General features: G+C 33.6%; 1 protein-coding gene across 1 annotated transcript in view; it reads left to right on the plus strand.

Annotated features, from left to right (window-relative positions):
- LOC134247307 (muscle calcium channel subunit alpha-1-like) overlaps window positions 1-14,787 on the plus strand; it is a 64,196-nt gene that overhangs the window by 26,339 nt on the left and 23,070 nt on the right. The window contains 14 exon segments of the mRNA XM_062729672.1: window positions 999-1,105; window positions 3,979-4,131; window positions 4,409-4,596; window positions 4,775-4,878; window positions 4,986-5,158; window positions 6,622-6,700; window positions 6,924-7,084; window positions 7,397-7,622; window positions 8,221-8,455; window positions 9,008-9,128; window positions 9,478-9,629; window positions 11,321-11,427; window positions 11,728-11,825; window positions 13,400-13,447. Of these exon segments, the coding sequence (XP_062585656.1) occupies window positions 999-1,105; window positions 3,979-4,131; window positions 4,409-4,596; window positions 4,775-4,878; window positions 4,986-5,158; window positions 6,622-6,700; window positions 6,924-7,084; window positions 7,397-7,622; window positions 8,221-8,455; window positions 9,008-9,128; window positions 9,478-9,629; window positions 11,321-11,427; window positions 11,728-11,825; window positions 13,400-13,447 (1,952 nt within the window).

Consider the following 14,787-nt stretch of genomic DNA (forward strand, 5'->3'; position numbering starts at 1 on the left):
GTATGCCCATATTGTCAGTGTCAACTTTTTTTTTTATCCACGTATATTCCCTGCAATTTGTCAAAGTTTTCATTTCATTGTATGTTGTTAAACGTGATATATGACATAAAAAATGATTTTTGAAATTAATCTCTTAAATGTCAGAATGCTTATTATATCTGATTAAAACTTAACCAAGATAATTTACGGATCTGTAACAAAGTTTATTTTTAACAATGGTGATGATTCATTACATATTGATGCTTATGATCATGTCTGCTTGAAAAAATCCATATTACGTATTTGTACTCTAACATGACTTTTTGTTTGCAGGCGTGCAGTTACTCGCAGATGGATCTCATTTCATATTTATATTTATTATTTACAGATATCACTTGCTGCATTGCAGATCAATCCATTTTGGAATACTTTAAGACTGAAATAATTGAAATGATTTGAAATAATTGTAACCTGTTTTGTTTTCAGTATTATAACGCCAGTGCTATCTTTGTTAAATGTATATGGATTTGATGTTAAGGCGTTGCGAGCCTTCAGGGTATTGCGTCCTTTACGATTGGTCTCGCGGGCCCCTAGTAAGTAACCAACACAGCCATACCGGGAGACCTTAGTGGACTAATCTCTCTAACCCTTATATCTTTTTTTCTGTTTTACTGCTTGCGATCGGGAGGAGGAGTTTTATTGCTTGATTAACAGTCAATGTATATATGTGTAAACCAACCCATGTAATTCTATAAAAGTGCAGTAATAGTTGTAGCTCTTTTGGAGTACATGTACCAGTTTTTGTATATGGACAAAAAAGCTACGATACTGTATTTCATTTGATGAAATTAAAGAAATTTGTAAATGAACTTGTAAAAGAGTTCATGTGTTTTGGTGGTTACTGCTGACATCTATTGTATTCTGACATTACAAGAAGGAGAGATTTGTAGAATGGCCAGTGAGATGGCAGATGGGTTGTGTTTTAGCATGGGTTGTAGCTTCTTCCCTCTTCGTTTCAGTATAATAAGCACTGTCTTATCGACAATGAACATCAGTAATTTTGATGTAAAAGCCCTGCGAGCATTTAGGGTTCTGCGGCCCCTACGTCTGGTTTCAGGCGTGCCCAGTAAGTATCTAGGTGTTTGGTGTATTTTTTTTTTAATCAGTGTCCTGTAAATTCTTTTAGCACTTGACAATAAAGACTGATTACATCCACATAGATGAATAGATAAACCTGCTCCAGTGAACCAAACTGACCCAAGACTTCCTTAGAGAAAAATACCTTTGAAGAATTAAGTACCCTAAAAAACATCGTTTACTTATACTTTCTTACCTTTTCCTCTAATTTTTTTAGTAAAAATTGATTCATTGTCCTACATTTAACCATTAATATTAACATAATTTCCCCACTTTTAAAAAAATATAAATGAAAGCCTAAATATAGCAACTAAATCTGTAACATTTTGAATTCGGAATTTTCCTTCCTTTATGTAACCTTTAATTTCATATAACAATTTTAAATTATTTTTATTGCCGGAGGTGTACAAAAAATAATGTCCTCTCTGAACTAAGGAACTTGTATAATGATTATAAAAGGATACCCAGGTCTTGGAGTACTAATATGTAACAATATATTTCATGTTGTTTCTGTACAACATGAAAAAATATAAATTTAGGTACTTTGGTAAAGTAATTTTGATAAAAAATTCCATTGAAATTCTTCTCTGCAGACTTGTAAAGGGTTGAAAAGACCATTGAAATGGTACATGTAGCTCTTCAGAGTTTTACCCAATGTCCCTATAGTTTCTGAGAATTTTGGTCTCTTTATCCTTTGAACTTATAAAATATAGCATCAGATGAACTTTTTAATTTTCCTTGGCATAAGTTAAAAAAAAATTAAATTCTTTGTTTACTTGTAAGAAGACAAAAACTTTGCCCTTTCTATATTAGTACGAACAGGGCAAGAACCTGTCATTACATTTCTGGCACCGCAGGGCTTTCTGAAAATAGAAAGGAGTTATATGTATGCACAGCATAATACAGGGTAATGTTCAATCTTCAATCAAAATTTCAGCTATTATTTTCCATTTTCAGTGCATTTACTGAAAAATAAGATGTCACAGAAAAGTGCACCTAAGACATTACTGTCAGAAAATGATATATGTGTCATACCATGTTAAGCTAATTTGTGAAACAGTTTCAGTACTTTTCAAAAAAGCACAGTGCTTGTGACAATTATTTTTAATACATCTGCATATTGCTAGCACTTAAAGCTGAGGCAGAGTTTTGTCCCTTTGATTTGTGCTGTGACATACTTTATCTCCCTTGACCCAGTATGTAGTGTGCAATTTAAGGAATGACTTGTGTGATCTCCCACAGTGCATTTTTTCTGTGTGTTTGGTTGTAGAATATTGTTTTATTTAATCATGATGTGTGTTATTTGTGTCTTATTTTACATTTATTTTGTAATTTAAGTGTGGACCAATTTTAAACTATTTTGATGGTATACTTTGAAAACTCAAGTGTATAATTTTATTTTTAATTTCATTTTAATTTTTTTTTTTTGGTGGTATACGAATTGATTTTAAAAAATAAACAGAATTAAAATAAAATGAAAATGAAATTGAATTGTAAAAATCCCCAATAGTACCAAAAAATACATGAATTTTGCAACATCCAGTTTGATTCCTATGGTTTCTCAATGAAGACAGATAATAAAACCCAGGTGAGACTAGGATCAGGTTGAGCTACAGTGGTGGTATATGTATAACTCTATGCCAGGTATGAGGGAATGGCAGATTAGGGGGTTATGTGGGCAGGAAAAGTACATTAACAAGTTCTGAGTGATTGAAGACAGGTGCTGTGGTTTATCAATTGAAATATAACATTGTTATAGGCATAATGCATTACACCCACATCAGATGTAACAAGAAATGTACATATGTATAAAGAAATTATATATTATGAGAATACTGTCCCTGAAATTTTTAGTTCCTCTTTTAAAGAAATGAAAAAAGTTTACAATATATTTCAAAGCCTTTGGGAATGAAAAGCACTTTCAAATTGCTGTTTTGATGTAGGACTCAGTTCATTATATTAAGTGTGTTTGCTATAGGCAATGAATTACAATTTTTAATATTTGATACAAAATTCAATGGAAATTTAATTTTTAATTTTTTCCCTCTCTGTTTAATTAGGAAACTTAAGAAACAAAATATAATGGACCCTACATTATGGTACACAGATTTATATAATTATTACTTAAGTCATTGATTTTGTTTGCTTTTTATGTTTTTATTTGTTTTTGTTTTAACATTAACTAAACTTGTTTTTGCATGCCATTTTTCAGCCCATATTAAACATATAACAGAATACACTGCAGTGAAACTTGTCTAATCCAAGTTGAGTATTCCAAAATCTTGCCTAATACAGTTGTTAACGTCTGAGTCCCTTTCCAGAAATTCTTTGGTTTAAAACAGTTAAATTCTGAATGTTGTTTAAACTGGCCAATTTCTTTGGTACAAATGATGTCTGGTTTAGACAAGTTTCACTGTTCTAAGAAAAAAACAGAAGTAATCATATATTTAGTTTAATTTTTAAAATATCAATTGTTCATACATGTCAAGAATATCTTGAAAAATTTAACTTCAATTTTCTTTAAATCATTTAAATAAAAATATGCATTTTGATAGCTCAAATTCCTATTGAAGCTTTGGACTTGATACTGTAAACCAACTATTATTCGCATCAATTTTTATTTGTGATTCGTCAGTTTAAAATCAATCCGCGACGATTAATTTCCACAACTGAGGAAACATTCTCTACAAATACTTAGCAAAATGAATGGTTCGCAGTGATTAGTATTCGTGAATAAAGTTAGGCCGCAGAACTCTCTGATATTTCTTGCACGTGAATAAAAGTTGGTTTACAGTATTTGTGTGGTTTTCCTTTCAGACCTTAGGTGGTGCTTTATGTACATATTGTGTGGTTTCTTTTCAGGTCTACAGGTGGTGCTTAACGCCATTGTGCGTGCCATGGTGCCTTTACTTCATATAGCTTTGCTTGTGATCTTTGTCATATTTATATATGCCATCGTGGGATTAGAACTTTTCTCAGGATCCATGCATGAAACATGTTTTGATAAAGAAACAAGTAAGAGGTTTTTTTGTGTGTTCTGTTCTCAATGCCCTGATAGATCAAAATGATGCTATACAAAAGGGCTATATCCAGTTCTTATACTTTTTAAGGATATATTTCAAATTATACAACTATTACCTTTAAGTAAATTAAAGTTGACATGAAAATAGTCTTAATGAAGTGGGCTGAGCTGATGGATTGAGGGTGAATGGTAGGTAATTTAGTGGATTAAGAATCAGATGAACATAAAGAGATGCTGGATAAATGACTGATTGTTCTTTTGTCTATTTAGATTCCGTCATGACTCTTTCTAATGTCCATCCCTGTGGGAAAGGATTTACTTGTCCTAACGACTCTGTGTGTCAGAAATATTGGGCTGGCCCAAACGATGGAATCACAAACTTTGACAACTTCGGTTTAGCAATGTTAACAGTATTCCAATGTATCACATTAGAGGGGTGGACAGATGTCTTATATAATGTAGGTATCAAACATGTCTGAAACAAAGTAACATAATGAATTTGATTTTAATCAGATTGAATTTGATGTATTATAGAGAAACCATAGATTTTTTTTTTGGGGGGGGGGAGGGGGGTTAATTGATGGTTTATTGTTATAGCCTATGAACATGTAAAAAATCTGATACTTTCTATTTCAGATAAATGATTCACTAGGAAATAGCTGGCCCTGGATATACTTCATTAGTTTAATCATTATTGGATCATTTTTTGTACTCAACTTAGTTTTAGGTGTACTTAGTGGGTAAGTATTTCTAGGTTTCTTAATCTCAAAAAAAAGTGCATAGCAAAATTTGATTGAAATTGTTTCTTTTAAAAATTCACTTTATTCTGAAAGAATTCTGCTTTCAGTGAATTTTCTAAAGAGAGAGAGAAAGCCAAAGCTCGGGGTGATTTTCAGAAGTTGCGAGAGAAGAAGCAACTGGAAGAAGATCTCCGGGGATATCTAGACTGGATTACTCAAGCAGAAGATATAGACCCGGAAAACGAGGAAGAAAATGAAGAAGGTGCTACTCCCCGCCACAGTGAGTATCAGAGGTGCCAGGGAACACAGTGAACATATCAGGGTGTCAGGGGGAAGTCAGGGGATGTCAGGGGATGTCAAGGAGAATTCAGGGGATGTCAGGGAGAATTCAGGGGATGTCAGGGGGAAGTTAGGGGATGTCAGGGGGATCTGATGGTAGTTATAGTGAGAAATCCTAGCTGTACCAAATAAAAAAACAGATATGGATTTTTTTTCATATACATTTATTTGCCTCACAGACAGTATGTTGTTAGTATAATTTTTGCTTAAGAAGACAAAATAATATGTTGAAGAAATTGTTGTTTTTAAGTGTTTGGTTGTTGACCTTGACTTGTATTAAAGAATACTGTGAGAAGGTAATGTGCTGATTTCTTAATATGAATGAATGGACTTGTCAATGAGATTTATCTTTGTAAACAAGCCAGAAATAGCTCCATGTTACTTTTTCTGAATGCATTCACCTCAGTTTTAACTCCACTGAATCCAGACACAGAAAGCTCTTATTGATTTGGTACAGTTTCAAGTACAGCCATTGGGATGGAGGGCAAAAAGCATTATTATTTTACAGTTCAGGTATTGAAGAAGTATGGAAAATATCGGAATGTTTCCATAAAAGATCTTTACAGATAATTAATTTAGCCTCGTTACAGTATTGAGTTACCAGAATGATCTAGAGTAATTCAATAACGGGCATCTAGGGAGAAAATCTTTTCCAATTATCATAATTGATGTGAATCAAGAAAATATGATTTACATGTATAAAAATGTGGATTCCAAGGTTGAATTATCTAGCTATTTCCATTGGGTACTTGTATATGTAAATGACCTTGTCTTTGGTGGGGCGGCTTGTCTCGTCTGTGGCACCTCTGAGGTTTTGTGATGTGGCAGCCTATTCACTTCTTGTGACTCTCTACCCTGATTGTGGCTATGACTACACCATATGTTTTCTTTTTTTCTTATTCTCTCTACCTCCACAATCAAATCTGATGTTCCTTATGCTCTTTTGTCATTTCCCTATATATCCCTGCTGTTTTTTGAGTGTTTCTTCAGAGAGTTCTTTATTCATCTAGAATCTTTTTATGCATGTTATCAAATCTCTAAGAGCCATCATTTCAAACCTCAACCCTTTTCTGTTTTTTGCGTAGAAAGTGTCTCCAACAATTTTGAAATGTCTCGACCCTCTTACATGTTGGCACTTTTCCAAGAAATTCTTTTTTCCAATCAATGGCACTCAGATTTACTTTATTTTACAAAATGCTTAATACCTACATGTACTGGTATGTTAAATTTTCCAAGGAAGTCATTTAAACGTAAATTGCAGTACGCAAAGAATTTACACTGTTCTTTAAATCGCAAAATATATAATAAAACATAAAAAAAAAAATATGAAGCTTTAAAATATTTTCATTATAATTTGGATGATTTAACTCTAAGTTTATTGTGTTCTCTTGAATATTTAAATAGAAAACCAAGAGACTACTTCAGTGAAGACTGAGGATGTAGAGAGTGGGGAAATCCAACAGACGTGGTGGCACAGAAAAAGGTAAACAGGCATGAAACTAACAATATCAATGAAATAGGAAAACCTACAGGACGATTTTGCTCCATCTTGAATTTCTTCATCTTTGAGTAGGGCAAAAGGGGGCATAAATGTATACATGTAGTAATAGAAAACAAAATTTGCAGGATGATATTAGTGGTTTTGTACAGGGATAAGGAGCTGTTTGTATATATGTATGTATGTTTTGATTTTTCCCCCTTTTCAGTCGGAGGTTACGGAAATGGAACAGGAGATGTCGTCGAATGTGTAGAAAATTAGTCAAATCCCAAGCTTTTTATTGGACTGTCATAGTGATGGTGTTCCTAAATACGTGTGTGTTAACTTCTGAACATCACGGACAGCCCCATTGGTTGGATAGCTTTCAAGGTGTGTGGGATTTCAGAGAAAACATGAATTTTACTGCAACATACCTTAATTAGCACAAAGTGAGGTGTCTCACTGAGTTGCAATGTCTGTGAAACTTAATTGACAACTGACTTGATACATTTGAAAAAAAATTGAAATGCAAATAATCTATTTTCAACTAAAGTACATGTATCATGGTATACAGATCTAATGTTTGCGAAATTGATTTGACAATAGATCATGATAAAAGTGATTTAATTAAAAGTACCGGTAATGCAAAATCTCCTTTCAACCTTAATGATATAAAATGACTACATATAATATACTTTGCAGCAATTGCCAATTTGTTCTTTGTGATCCTGTTTACCCTGGAGATGTTGTTGAAGATGTACAGTCTGGGACTACAGGGCTACTTTGTCTCCTTATTTAACCGTTTTGACAGTTTTGTCGTCCTCTTCAGCATCATAGAAGTCATTCTCATTTACACCAATGTCTTTCCACCCCTAGGAGTCAGTGTGCTCAGATGTGCTCGATTGCTTCGTGTTTTTAAAGCTACAAGGTAAAACTGAAATCACTCGATATGCTGTAATATTTCATTTCTATCCATTGGATGAATTAAGGGTTGATCCATAGGATGAATTAAGGGTTGGGAACATCCAACAGAAATCTATGTTCAGTAATAAATGTCCAGGCAAGATTCTTGTTTATATATATGATAGTTGTACCGTATAAGCAGAATTTTTAGCAAGGATTTAAATGTTGGCATTATTAGCGAGGGTGCCAAGATTGCCAAAATTGAATATCGCTAAAAATTAATTGCCCTTTATTTGTAATAGCTTCTTTAGTGAGCTTTTTAAAATCGCTGAAATTACATCTGGCTAAAATTAAAATGCCAATTTTTAAGGACAAATCGCTAAATTTGCGTTTCGCTAAAATTTCCACTTTGTATATGAAAATTCAGATTCTTATTATTTAAGTTGAACATTTTCAGACTTTTATAAAAGCTTTGTGACGCATTTATAGCAAATATCAACATGATAAAAAGGTTGATTGTGTAACCAGGTCATTATTTGTTTACACAGCATTTTAACAATTCTAAATAAGCTTACCCTGATGACCATTAGCAGTATTTGATTGTTTATGATTATTATTTTCAGATACTGGTCCTCCCTTCGTAACCTGGTGGCCTCCCTGTTAAACAGTATGCGCTCCATCGCCAGCTTGTTGCTTCTCCTCTTTCTGTTCATTGTAATCTGTGCCTTACTGGGTATGCAGTTGTTTGGAGGAGAACAAGAGTAAGAGAGGAGAGAGAGAGAGAGATTTTAGTGAAAGAGAGAGTATAACGAAAAGTTGAACAAAAATTACCCATTTATAAAACAGAACAGAAGTAGAGTATCGTTTTGTGATTTTTTAAGTACTGGGCCCATAAGTAAAAGGGTGGCCTCCCTGTCGAACAGATGCGCTCCATCGCCAGTGTCGGCATTCTCCTCTGTTAAAGTTTTAGGAGCTGTTCATTGTAATTATGTGCCCTACTGGACCAAACTTGCAGTTGTTTGGAGGCAAGTTCAAAACATCATCTGATGCTGGGTCTAAGCCTACATTTTCCAAACAAGTGACTAGGTTAATGTTTTTGGAACAATCTCCCAATGAACTTTAAGACCTGTTAAACAGGTATAATGCATACAGTTTCTGACAAACATTACACATTTATAAAACAGAACAGAAGTAGAGTATCATTTTGTGATTTTTTAAGTACTGGGCCCACAAGTAAAAGGAGGGATTTTTTTTTTAAATACCATAATATTTATGGCTTGATACATAGTAATGGTCAAAGTTTAAACTACTTGTCTAAAACATGTATTCCAGATTATTGCTATGTGTTCTGATAAAAATTTCTGTGAAGATATTTTCCCATAGAATTACTGATAAATTTGCCTGTTTTAGATATTGACTGGTGAGGACTGGAATATGGTGATGTACAATGGCATTAACTCGTATGGCGGTGTCAACTCTGCGGGATTAATCACCTGTCTCTACTTTGTCATCCTCTTCATCTGTGGTAACTGTATCCTTAATGCTAAACAAAGCTAAAACTACCAGAGAAGTGAAACACCTAGGAGCATTATTTTAGAGAAGTATTTTTTCTGGTACTTAAAAAAGCACTCTGTTTGTTCCAGCCGACTTTAAGGCATATAGTATTATTCTCAGAAATACACAGTTTTCTTCAAATGGATTGATCAGAAATTGTGATTCTGTGGAATTTTGACACTGTGGAAAACAGTAGATAAAATATATATATATACAAGCATTAAAGTTAAAATATTTTGACCTCAAATAATTAAATGATAGTGACTTTACATATTTTTCGTCAAATAAACATACCTGAGACAGCGGTTTCCTTGACAAAGCTATAGATATCCTACTGAACGTCTTCTTGGCTATCGCCGTGGATAACTTGGCCGACGCCCAGAGTCTGACGGAGGAGGAGGGGGAAAAGGAGGACGAAAAGGAACGGATACGATCACTACGGAGATCCAAAACACCGGAGGGGGAGGAGAAATCCAAGGTAGGGGGCAGGTCTTAGTTACTCAGGGCTCAGTAGTTACTTTGAACTCGGGCAAAGAAGTTATGTTGGTTCAGGACTATGAAGTTCATGTGCACTCAGGACTGAATAGTCACTTTGTTCTCAGGGTTGTTTAATCACATTGGACCTGTCATTTTGCACTTGAAATTCTGGTATTTTGAGCTAACCTTTCAAGCTAACCTTTCAAGTTTCTGAATTTAAAAGAATTGACATATATCAAATGTTTATGATGAATTACACAAATATATTTTTTGCAATTTTGACTTCAAAATACTGCAGAAATTATCATTTTACTGTGAAAAATGAATATACAGTCAAACTTGTCTTAGCGGCCAACGGAAATCAACGGCCACTTGATTGAGTTCCCCCCGATGATTTTTCGCTATATATTTTAACTGGAATAAACGGCCACTTGTGTAACGCGGCCAGTGGCCAGTCCAATCCTCCCCCAACAGCCTTATTGACACTGTAATAGGCGGCCATTTCGTCACTTGTTGCGATTCTATCACATCTCTTAAACGTTTTGGCTTGGGTAATTATATCCTCGATAGTCAATTTAACCTATTAATGCAATTAAAAAAATTTCTTTTAGATACGCTGAACTCTGTTTGTGTTTATGAAAAAAAATGTTTGTCCTGTTAAATCAATTTGTAATTAAAATGGTGAAAAATTAAAAGAAAATTACAATTGATACTTTCCTCTAGCTAAAGAAATTCACACCTTTTAGATTTTGATTCCATGTAGAAGCCCTAATTGCTACTCTTGTAAATACAAAGTGCTTCATATGGCAGGATTATCTCGTGAATTTCACTATCAAGAGACGATTGATAGGGATTAGTAACGCTCTACTGAATGTGACACCTGTGTTATGGAATGATTCTCAGCTGCGTAAATACATCTCTCTGGTCAGCTGGTTAATTTTATTTGTGTGTCTGTGTATGTTAAACAAAAATTCTGACAGCTTTATCAAAATAAAATTAATCAGACTTTATAAACTTCAGCAAGTAAGTTAATTACCGATTAATTAAGTTGGGGGGGGGGGGTACACTGCTGACTATCTTTTTAACATATGTAATTGAAATTTTTATTGACATATTTTTACTTAAATTCCTATGCTTTATTTTCTTTACCATTAAACTGTATTTTTGTGGGGTTTTTTTCTTGATAAAAAAGGATAATAGTCAGGCACTGTATGTATTTCTTCAAATGAAAATTAAAAGAGTTTATTTATTAATTCAATGTAACAAAAGCACACTTATGAATGCAAGATGTTTAACCAATATGTAGGAACAGAAATATGCACTAAAATCTTAAACATTTCAAATTCTTAAATATTCTTTTTAAATGAGCTTGAATTATTATATATACACATAAAAAGCTTTTGTGAAATTGAACTGTTTAATTATGATTAATTAATTTAACTGTAGTGCTTAATGTTGTTTATTTATTGACTGAATGTCCTTTTTGAGTGCAAACTGGAATAAGAGGCCATCTGTCTTAAGTGGCCAGTTTCCAGACTTCCCAAAGGTGGCCTCTTAAAACAAGTTTGACTGTACTTGTAAGTGAGTTGTGCATCACATTATTAACATGAAGTGTCAGATAAATTCAATTTAATTGCTGGACAGTTCTTTCTATGACATAATTGACAACATTTTGTTTTCTTTTCTGTTTAGGAAGCAGAGCTGGAACCAGATGAAGGAGTTGGAATGAATGAAAATGGTGGAGAGGAAGAAAATGCTTACCATTCTCGACAGCCAAGTCAGAGGTCACACAGGTCAAGGTAATGGGTCAACTCATAATCAGGTCAAGGACTCATTGTACAGCATTAAACAATCATCCTATAGTAAGGTCAAGGCATTGGATCAACTCATTAATCAGGTCAAAGACTCACTGTACAGCATTAAAAACAAGCATCCTATAGTAAAAGAAACAAAACAAACAGCAAAGTTGACATTTATCAGAATGACTAATGCATAGTTGATCTGATTGCAGTATTTTTTATTAGGATGTGGTTTTTTACTCCACAGGATAATTTGTTTTATTTTATGTAAATTATGATATTTTTCTGAAATAATTGTAGGCAAGATGTTGGTCCAGAGACAGATGAACACCGAGTAAGAATCAACCTGGGACATACAGAGGATGAATACAGAGACTCAAACCATGTACCTATTGAGGGTAAGTTCTCTTCCTAAATCCACCTGATTCCTCCCAACACATTGTGTTTTATGGTCCCCCTGAAGGCAATGGTACGAGAAAACCTTTTACTGACTTTCTAGCCACTTTTTGATCTAATTGCCAATAGCAGAAGATCTAGACAACCTTTTGTTCTTTATTTGCAATTTTTTTCCTATAATGGTAGACTATCTGTATGTCTATAATGGTAGCCCCTTTGTATGTAGGAGAACCTACGTTTTATAGAATGAATGCAAATAACACATTTTCGGAACTGTGGCAGTTTTTCCCACAACGAAGACCATATATATATATTGCCATGATGAAAGACAATAATACCTTGTATCTGTAAGGAAAGTATGTGGAAGAGAAAATAATATGTTAGAATCTTCCTCAGTTAGGGTAGATAAATAGTAACTGACAAGTAATCTTCATCAGTTACTGAGTACCGTGTTTTCTCTGAATGTTTTTACCATAATTGTACAATGTGAAGTGCCTGTCTGTGTTTTTGAAGCAGGTTCAGTATTTGTTTTATGCCTTTATTTTTCATTAATAACAAAGATTTTAGGTCATCTTGACAAAGTTTGCTGAGGGAGTGGGGGTGTGGTGTGGAAAAGTTTTAAGAAAAAAGTAATTTTAGTGATTTTATGATGTCAAGAAATACAGCTGCTACCTTATATGTAGATTGAAATGTTAGCTTCATCTAATTTAGTAACCTGAAGATTCCCCAAGACCCAAATTGATTCCTTGCTAAGAATTCTGATTCTTCTTTGGGGTTATTTGTAGAAATGTTATGCAAGGCAGGTTAAATTGATTAAAATTGCAGGGATTTTTGAAGAAAAATGTTTAACTTTGGCACTGAATCATTTCTAAGATTTCTTTCATTATGAACATTGACTAAACTTACATGGCTATAACAATAAGTGGTTGGGGGGATTAAATCTTGCACTTATGCTGTGGGCACCTTATGTTTCCCAGCCTGGTGCTATGTTTAATTAATGTTCTATATTTAAAACTGTAAATTCTACTTTGGAAAATTTGCTCTGATGGTAACCTACAGTAAGTGTTGCATTATGTCTAAATGGTCTAGATGGGGAATGAAACAATTTATCATATTGCGATGGTGTTTGACTGTCCTTTTTAATTATGTCAAGGTGTCCTATAAAATCTTTGAGAATGCATTGTGTAATAATAACTTGTGACATACTCCAGCTTCTTTGCTTACTACAATCACAGCTTGTTCTTGGCAAAATTAGCTTTTCTCAATTCATTTAATTTTTCAATAAAGCTTTAAAATATTTTTTTTTTCTGACTAGAATTTTCTTCTTCTTTGTTACTTGCCTTTTCTGTATAGCCCTATTTACTACTATAAATGTAACAAATGAAATAATGGATATTGCAACATGGCTATCAAATTTATGTATGTTTTCTTGCCAAGCATGACAACTATTTAACAAGATATATAACCAAAATTGTGTATTAATGGGTAAAGGTTTAGCCCAATCTCTAATGTTATGATTCCCACCTGTTTATCTTGCACTAACCCAGAATTTGAATCCACGTTTTCTATTACCCAGAAGATGACGACCCGAGTGCCAGTGATACCAGCTCGTTTGATCTCCTAGGTAATGGCCGTCTCGTTATAGTGTCATTTGTTGCTATATTTCGTCGTTTTCTTTTTTTTTCTTTGCAGTAATTTTTTTTGTAAATCAAGTTTACTTGTAGTGATTTAGTTTTTTTACGTATTGTCTCATATTTCCTTTCTTCCACATGTGTAAGAAATTCTTGATGGCACTTTTTCACGTAAAAAAAAATAATTTAATAATAATATCTGAAGAACACACAAGGGAAAGATGTACTTGTGCATATTTTAAAAAGGTTTTTGCAGGTTAGAACACTAACACCTTTGCATGCTTGTCCATTAATATGCATGGAGCATTTGCTGATTAATTAGATATGAAATGATTGTGTATTACTAACAATAGGAATAATAAGCATTCATGAAATAAGTATAAATAACTATGAATTCATAGAGAGATGTATTAATAAATACAGTGAGTTGATTACCCAAAATTTCTTTGCTTTTATAATGCATGAATGTGTCGGTGAAACCAAGCCAGCAGTGGTTCACTGCATCACTTTGTTAAAGGTGAACTAACATAAATGTATCTGTCGGTCTGTTGTGAGTGACATCCTATAAGCGTCAGATTTTTTGACAGTTCAACAAATTAAGGATGGAGTGTTAGAAAAAATTTTTTTCAACAAACGAACAGAAGTTAAGGAACCCATTATCTACAGACCTTGCAGACAGGTGTTATCTATCTTCAGTCTGAATCAACAGAAATGTTTTATTTATGGTCTGTGTAGTGTGTTTTTGCTTTATGGTTTAATACCTAGGCTTTGATCTATTGTCATTATACCGTATAATCCCTATGAAAGTGGATAGGTCTTTTTTAATTGTCAGGAAATAAGGGCCCCCTGTACAGTGATTAAATTCATCTAGAATCGTATCGAGTCTGCCAAGATTTGAAGAAAGTGAAAATGAAACTTTCCATAATCCAATTTCTTGCTGGAAAATGAATCATTTAGAATAATATGGATGGATGATCTTCACTTTAAGTAAAGTTAGACATATTTAGTGTTTCTTTGAATTTATTTTTTTTTCAAAAGATTTTTTGAAATTAAAATATGACATTAAATTTTAGGAAGAGAATACCAAAATAACTGCCCCATTTTCGCAATTTTCTAAGCACCTGGGGCGGTTAATAGGGATTATACGGTACCATATATTACAAGGTGAAAGTGGATATACTGGAGTTATGACCCTTGGTCTGCCCATTTGCCCCTGTCTGTAGACACTAGTTCAGACTTAAGTTACAGGTCTCGATCTTCCTAGTGTCTCACAAGCGGTCAAGTGGATTTCAATGCAGAGAATTTTCCTCAAGCTTATTGAAATCATTGGATG

Source organism: Saccostrea cucullata, unplaced genomic scaffold, assembly GCF_032062105.1.
Source record: "Saccostrea cucullata isolate Sc308-1 unplaced genomic scaffold, CSIRO_AGI_Scuc_v1 ctg61, whole genome shotgun sequence".
NCBI classification, from domain to species: Eukaryota; Metazoa; Mollusca; class Bivalvia; order Ostreida; family Ostreidae; genus Saccostrea; species Saccostrea cuccullata.